Raw genomic sequence first — 8715 nt, 5'->3', positions numbered from 1 at the left:
AAAGTGAATATTTAGGTGATAATCAATGTTAAATATATATATGTAATTTTAAATGATTACAATAGAAAAAGATATTGTCTTAGTTTCGTATTCGAACTCTTGTATTCTTTTGTAATTCTGTTTCATCATAATTAACTCAGTTGTGTCCCGAAATCATTCATCTCCTTGGTGGTGCAAAAGGACTTGTGATCCACTTTGCTTGTAGGCCTAAATTTTGTAGGTTAATTATTCATCAAAAGAAGAGAAAAAGGAAAAGAGGACAAAGAAATAAAAGCGTCATGCTTCTTTTGGCCAGAGCACTAGCTTGGGGGTTAATTATTAGGGTTATCCTTAGCATATAGCAATAACAGATATATCATGTTTTAAATAATAATTTAAGACATTCATTTAAAATAATGCTCCTAATTATTCGTATAGTCGAAAAGATCTTTTTTTAATATTAAAATAAATTAAAATTATATTACTTTGAATTAATTTTGACCGATCAAAACTTTAACATTTTTTCTTCTTTAATATGTTAAAACTTAATTTAATATTGGAAATATTCTATCCTCGATTAGTAAACTTTGTTTTCATTACACCTATAATATTTATGTCAAGTAAATGACATTAGTAATCACAATATATTCTTAAATTAAATCTTCATTTAAACATTAAAACTACATGTTTAAAATCATAATGGCATAAACACGGGTAGGAGTAGGACCCACTACAATATCATTTTAAGATTGTTGGTACTTTAGATAGATAGATTGACAGTGTTAATCCAACAACTAAGTCTGGTTAATCAGATCGACGATGAGTCATCGGCTTGAACCAATGGAACTTGTTATGGTGGCGTGGATCTTATCCCATTTATACTCTCAATAAACCTTTTTGGATATCGAAACACCCTTTTGAGTAAACTTATCCTATCGATAAGAGTATATTATGCTATGTTTGGATGAGTGAGGAGAAGATTCATTAACAAAAGGAAATGAGAGAGAGAGAAAGGAAGAGGAAGTAAAATATTTATGATCCCTTTGTTTGCGAGGAAGGAAAGGTTCATTAACTTTGTTACTCTGTTTGAAAGGAAAGAGGGGAATGAAGATAATATAAAGTTACAAAAATATCCTCACTTCTTAAATTAGACATTGATTTGGAACAGGGATAATTTAAAAATTAATATTTTAAAACAGGAACAAGATTGAAATAAAAAGTATGTTGGATTCTCTTCTCCTTTCTTACACTCCAAATTATCTGGGTGTAAGAAAATCTTCTTTTTCATAAGTAAGGAAGGTTAAAGCTTATTAATCCCTACCTTTTTTTTCCTTTAGCTCACTCCTTTCCATACAAGGTTCAAGATTCCTCTTACCTTATTTACCCTTTCCTCCCCTTCCCTTATCCTCCTCTCAAATAAAATCTTAAGATCGAGGTGAACTATACCTTCTTTCCTTAAGACAATATTATCCCATGCATCCAAGTGCTTATGGTTTATTGGTAATCATCTCCCAAGATACAATAACCTACGTCTTGAAACTCTTAAGAGAGGAGAGAGAGAGAAGAGAGCTTGAGAGGAGATCTCATAATTTAAAATTTGAGTGATTTGAATGGAAGGAATGATATTTCTTTTATAGGAACGAAGGGTTACTCCTAACATGTAAAATATTTCTTTCAATAAATGAAAAGACATAGGGGTATTTTTCACTTAAATATTATCAATTATCATTAATTGATTTGATTAATCAATAATATTATTTAATTAAATTAATATTATAGTTATGATTAATTTATTATAAATATTAATTAATTAATACTACTTAATTAACCTTTTAATCCATCAATGAAATTAATTTCAATTGTACACCCCTTAATGATTCCACATGGATTGACATTCACGCATAGTTGAGTTAGTATTGATATAATCGCATTCCTGAACTCAAATCGTGACGAGTCAAAATTTTGATCTGATCATACCGAACCAACCCTTAATTAGATATTAATTTCTCATTCACTTGAGAAATTGATTTACGACGATTTACTCATGAAATAGCCATCTTATCCCAATTTAATTTATTAGCCACCAAAACTAATTTTTCTAACATATATTAAGCTCCAAAAAGGGTCAAAACCATCTCGTATGAGCATCATTTCATCCTTATAAGTATCATGAATTTGCCAAAGGCTTGTAATTTTGATTTTTTTTTTCTTCAGTTATTAAGGTGAATATAATAATTGCTCGTCTTGGTAGACTTAAATTGTCCAAATTAGTTATTCAATACCTCACATTGAGTGTAAGATGTTCTAAGAAATTAAGGTGTTTTGGTTAAAACATTTTAGTGGTAAAAAAATATATCCATTTCGATCATATGAAGCTTCCCACTAAGTCTTTGATGCCCTAAGAAATACATCTATGACCTTATACGACCGAATTAATTTTTTGTTTTATTTTATTTTTGCCCCTAAGATGTTTTGGCTAACACATTAAGTATTCAGATCATGATGAAAATAAATTTAAGATTTAGATAAAAACGAATTTCAAATTCAAAACCTTTGTAAGAACTTTTAAGGCACTAGTTGACCTTCAAAATTGAATAAGCTAATTGAGCATTTCTGAATAGGAGATGGGAAAACTCAAGAAGATGTTAGAACGAACTCCTCCCATCATGATGCTCGCATCATAACCAGGATTAATGAAATAATTTAAGCTTTAATTATCCACAAATGCTTGCATCTTCAAGCAAACAGGTTGAATTAAACAATATAATGTTACTGCAATGCATACCCATTAGGCAATAGCAAAACAGGCCTTTAATTTCCTAGGTTTCATGTTTCTTGGAAACATATATAACGTTCTACAACGATGATACAAGATAAATACTAGAAACTATACCCAGCAGGTGCTTCAGTTACAAATATTAACACAAAAGAACAATAAGCTACAAGAATCAGAAAGCATATATAATTTGTTGCAGGCATTTAAATGAGAATTAAGATCTCAAAGAGCATGATGATGAATTTCTTACCCATGCTCGTTTTCCTCAAACTGCATGAATAGGGCTGTTATTATTTTTGTTTAGATCAGGCACGGCAATGGAAGTGTTGGCATGTAAGGCAGACTGCATTGGACTAGAGGATCCCATTAGCTTGAGGGAGAGATCAGTAAGCTCCATGCGACTACCATCAGCGATGCTGAGGTTTGACATGCTGACCACTTCATCCACATTAACAGGCTCTGTTGGGAACAATGGAGTCGGCTTTACAATCTTGTAGGGTTCAGCCATTACTTGACCAATGGAACTGGTAGCCGAATTTGGAGGCCCGGGCCAGGAAGGTACAGGCACGGTTATGAAATTTGGATGAATTGTAGGTAGCATTGTTGCAATTGGATCCTTGAACTGAATGTTTTGTGTTGATTCTACAACAAGCTTGGTTTGTGATGGTTCAACAGGCTCAGGTCCTTGTTGGCCAAGGTACAAAGTTGGTGAATGATAGTTGACCTCTAATTCATTAGGGGATTGCGGAAACAACTGCTGATCATGAGTGAGAACCTGCCCAATTGGTGGTTGCATATGAATTTGTAAGAGTTTATAGTACTGAAGGAGCAAGAAAGGTTTGAAATAAGGGAAAAGGAGCTACCGTTTCAGGGACCATGTCAAACAAACTAGAACGCCTTTTCCTTCGTGATGCATTACTTTGTCGAATAAAATACTTTTGCGCATGGCTTGCTACTTGTGTTGGGGTCCTAGACGTGACAAAGTTCCGGGCAATTCCACGCCAGTCACCTTTTCCCAATTTCTGAAGACCCATTAGGAACATTCGATGTTCCTCTTCAGTCCATGGGATCCCTGCATTGGGAGAATCTTAGCATACAGAAATCTGAACTTAAATTGGATAGGAACTAGAAAGTGAAGTTAATCATTGCAAAACAGAAAAAAAAAATGATTACTTTGTATTATAACACTATCAAGATATATAACTCATCGTGTTACATTGGTCAGATGTCCTTGAAAAAAACATGCCAACAATAATTAGAACATATCCTTTGAGAAACCATAGATAAAAAGAACTTTAATAGGATACAACGACAACCAAGCCTTTATCTCACTAAATGGGGTTGGCAATATGATGTTCCTATGTCATTGGGCTCGATCCCCTACTATATGTTCATCTATATTTAAATGAATCTTTCAACAACAACCACATATGAAATGATAATGCCAACATTGCTGAGATGTTGTTAGATATTCCAAGATTCCAAGAACTTGGAGAATAAACTAAAAGGCTTGTAACTGGAACAACTAGGACAGTGCAATTAATGGACACAAGTTTACTTAAGTGTCCCAGGAGTAATCTTTCAATGCAACAATAAACAAGAAGGAAGAATATGTTTCGCGACAACAAATGAACTGATAACTATATGTTTCGTGAAAATAATTTGATACAAGACAACTTTATATACTTGCTAAACACATGCAACAAGTGCAATTGAGGGTATAATTGATCATTGTGCCTAAAACACAGTAGAATGAAAACAAAGATCACAAACAAGAAAAAGGATGGTGTATATTAGTTTATGAAAAAGAAAGAAAAGAAGGCATATGAATCACAAGTTTAAAAATTTAATAATAGAAAATTAGCAATATTGGTTTAGAAACAAACCCTATTTGTGTCAAAGCACATTTTATTGAACTATCAGCACCAATGGCACAAACTAAGACCAACCACACCATGCACTGCTAAGATCAGCCGCCAAAATTTTGGAACCATCATCCATCAACACCCATTACTTATCCATTGATATTCCAAATTTAGATGCCAAGCTAAATAAAAGCTTTAAACGGTTGCAATGCTTCAAAGTGTTGCGCAATTTGAACGGTTGCAAGAAACCAGAAACATGGAATGAAAAATAGAGACTAAAGAAACAAAATAACTAACATAAAACAGAGGATTCCCATATGAACGATTGGCATACCATGTATTAAAATCAACAAGGAAGAGATCAGTATTAAGGAAAATTTATATTAAAAAAATAGTACTGATTCCAACAATTTTCCCAAAATTGATCATTATTTCAGATAGGGTTCATCAAAAACAAATATATGTTGGGTGAACAAAAGCTTCCACGATTAAATAAATCTCTTTTTTTTTTTTTCTTTTGATAAAATAAATAAGAAGTTTCAAAGCTCAATAGATTGAGTGGAGGATAAATGCGACGTAGCAACAACAATCGATTTGAACTACCTAGGGGGGAAAAAATCTCCCTACCAGGAATCGATTTGAACTTGAAAGAGAAAAAGGCTCACCTTTCTTGCGCTCGCTCCGGCAATTAGAAGAAACCCCACGGGCGGGGTCATCGGAGGCGTAACCGGAGGCGGCGGCCACGGGGCTGTGGAGGTGGGCATCAGCAAGGGGATCGCCCGAGGGCGAGGCGGATGGAAGGCACCCCATACTGGCGCTCTTCTTCATCGTTCCCACCCCTTCCATCAACCGCACGCCGAAGAGCCGCACGCCCCCGCCCCGCCCAGGGCACGTCCGCGAGTTGTGCCCGTTGTTGCTGCAGTGCGAACACCGCCTCGTCATCTCCGCCCCCTCCTCCCACTCGCCGGGGCCCGTGCTCACGCCTTTCCTCACACGTATAACTCAACTCCCCCTCACGCCGGAGTGGAGACTTGTCCTCGCCTTCCTTCGATGGCGCTCACACGTCCTTTCTTAGAGATAAAATTCCCCCCACGAGATTGCGCTTATCTACGAGATTATCCCTATCGAAACAACGGCCAAAAAGGACCACCGTCCGTTTCCTGGATCATCTCCACCCGTTCATTTTCTTCACCAATCACGGGACGGGTAAACCGTCGAGTTAACTGTCACCAATTCGACGTCGTAACACCCGTTACGTATTATGAAATTTTCTACAATTATCCTTTTGCCACGTGGAATGTCACGTGACCCGGCGAGAGTCACGTGGAGGCCTCACTTGACTTTGTTTCCACTCGACAAAAGGGTGTGCACACGACTAGAGGTGCAAACTGAGTCGAATCGAATTGAATAATATAAAAATATTAATATTCAAATTCGAATTCGAAATATATATATATATATATATATAAATTCGATTCTAAATTTAAAAATATCAATAATTTTGATTCGAGTTTGATTCGAAATATGATTCGAGCTCGAGTTCGATTCAAATTATTCGAACTTTAATTCGAGCAGAGTCAAATTTTAGTTCAAATTGTCTTAAATTATTCGAGTTTGATTCAAATTATTTCGAATTTTAATTCGAACAGAATCAAACTTTAATTCAAAATGTCTTAATTCGAGCGGCTTGTGAATAGTCGAGTACAATATTATAGATTCAAATTCGAATTTGGCAAAAAAATTATCGAATATGTTCGAGTTCGATTCGAATTCGATAATTTTAAATACGAATCAAATATTATTCAAATTGATTCGAAAAACTCGTGAGCCGGCTCGATTCGCGTGGAATGTCACGTGACCCCGCGAGCATCACGTGGAGGCCTCACTTGACTTTGTTTCCACTCGACGAAGGGGTGTGTACACGACGCCGACTGGGCCCCACAAAAGTCAATCGAAGAGGAGGTCAAACACGAAGGCGGAGAGCGGGTCTCATGGTGAATCCTGACCCTTGAGTTGGAGATAAATAACGAAAACGCCATCGTCTCCTCGGAATCTTTCGTACGGACATACTTTTTAGGTAAAGCCTTGATGCTTTAATAATAGAATGACAAAAATTCACCTGTGCCCTTATTTTATTTATCATAAAAAAAAGCGCTTTCTTCCTATCGTGAAAAAAAAGGCCTACATCACCTTTAAATCTTTGATAAAATTACAAAAATAATAATTTTTTAAATCATAGAGAGACACCCACTTTACTTTTTAATATCCTATCATTATTTAATCATATATATTACTTTACTTTTTAATATCCTATCATTATTTAATCATATATATTTATTCTCTTATCCTTTAATATTACTTTTATTATTATTTTACATCTAAATTTTGAAGTAACTATGAAATCATAATGGTTATAATATAAATAATAGATGAATATGATTGATCTACATTGTAATAAGTATAAAACTATAATTACTATAATATAAATATTTTTAAACATATTAAATATACATTATAATAGTTATGAACTCATAACTACTATAATATATATAACAGCAGTTGCAAAATCACAACTGCTACAATACACATAACCGATTTAGAATTTAAATAAATAATAATAATAAGAATAATATTGAAGAATACAAGAGTAAATATATACGATGGAACGGTGATAAAGGATACCGTTTGATTAATCTACTACTATTCACTCATTTGCCTGCAACTTAAAAAAAATAATGGATCCTCCTTTTTTTCTCATGAAAACCTAAACTCTAAATACTAAATCCTAATCCCTAAATCCTAAAAAAAAAATTTGAAAAAAAAATACTAAATGCACAGAGTAAGATATATAGGATAACATTCTTTTCATCTTTATATTATTAATGTTACCACTTCTGATACTACTACTAATAATAATTATATCATGTGGTAAACCTAGGTCTAAACTGCCACTTATTTTAAGATTGCTCCACAAATTGAAATAACATAAATTTAAAAATTGAACAAAGTATGTTAAATCATAAACTCTAAAGTTCTTCGTCATTAAGTAAAACACTAAAACTTAAAATATAAACATTTTCCATTACTTTTGACTAATTAATGACAATATCAAAGATCTCCTTTGCAATGAATCTAAAGAGCCTGAGTGGACAACGATCGAAATGACGAAAAGGCAAAGTTAGAGAAATGCAACCCGGCAATGAGAAGTGACCTGCACGTCTTATTCTGCACAAATCGTCCGTGACAGCAAATTTTGAGTACCTGAAATTATTCTGAGCGCTTAATTAGAATATGAACAATATTATTTTATATTTTTTTATTTATGATTAAGTCATTAAAATTTTTTTCTTTTAAAGAATTAGGAGTTGACTTATATAAAAAAAAAAATTTAAAATAAAAAAAATTAATAGTTACTGATAGGATGTTTTCAATTGTTATCTCACATTTTTTATTTGGCATATTCCGTGAGTAATTAAATTTTCTCTTAAATCTTAAAAAAAAATCTTAAATGATTTAACCGTAAGTAAAAAAATAAACAAAAATTTAAAAAAATAAAAAATAGCACTGTTACTATAGCACTCAAAACTATTCCAAGTGCTTGGAATCATCTGTCGCGCACTGCAAGCACAGATCAGGCGCGTATGATATATCATATATATATATATATATATATAGAATGATCTCCTGCGCGATTTCATTTACGCTACTTGTGCGTGCTGCTGATGTAGTTAGAATTATATATATATATAAAGTAGTAGTAATTCTATCCAAAGAATGCAAAATAATAATAAGAACAAGAAAACTATCGTGACAAACCTAGGGTTACTATTTGTTTTCCATTTTTTAATTTTTTAAATTAAAAATAAGAGTATACTCAATAGGTTTGAAGGAGCACAAACGTGTATTTTTATTGACTTCTGTATGCCTTTAGAGCTATTTTAGTTTTTTTAAAAATAGTTTAGATTATATAGTAAATTTGATCAAAATTGTTATTTGAATATATCCTCTAGAGTCGTTCTATTTTTTTCTTCTAATTTTGAATAGTTTAAATTTATACAGTAAATTTGATCAAAATTGTTATTTGAACATGAGTTG

At 33.2% G+C, this 8715-nt stretch overlaps 1 protein-coding gene across 1 annotated transcript; it reads right to left on the bottom strand.

Moving 5' to 3' along the window:
* Positions 1-2669: 2669 nt before the first annotated feature.
* LOC141847439 (transcription factor MYBS3-like) lies at positions 2670-5639 on the bottom strand. Its single transcript, XM_074735485.1, has 3 exons — positions 5286-5639; positions 3619-3827; positions 2670-3530 (listed from the first exon to the last, which is right to left on the bottom strand). The coding sequence occupies exons 1-3, from the start codon at positions 5560-5562 to the stop codon at positions 3021-3023; spliced, it is 996 nt and encodes a 331-aa protein (XP_074591586.1). The 5' UTR covers positions 5563-5639; the 3' UTR covers positions 2670-3020.
* Between the last annotated feature and the right edge of the window lie 3076 nt (positions 5640-8715).

The sequence above is a fragment of the Curcuma longa genome, chromosome 16 (assembly GCF_044706935.1).
Source record: "Curcuma longa cultivar G26 ecotype Majalengka, Jawa Barat chromosome 16, ITB_CL_G26_1.1, whole genome shotgun sequence".
Taxonomy (NCBI): domain Eukaryota; kingdom Viridiplantae; phylum Streptophyta; class Magnoliopsida; order Zingiberales; family Zingiberaceae; genus Curcuma; species Curcuma longa.
The sequence above is the reverse complement of the archived record's forward strand: the minus strand, read 5'-3'. Positions and strand labels throughout refer to the sequence as shown.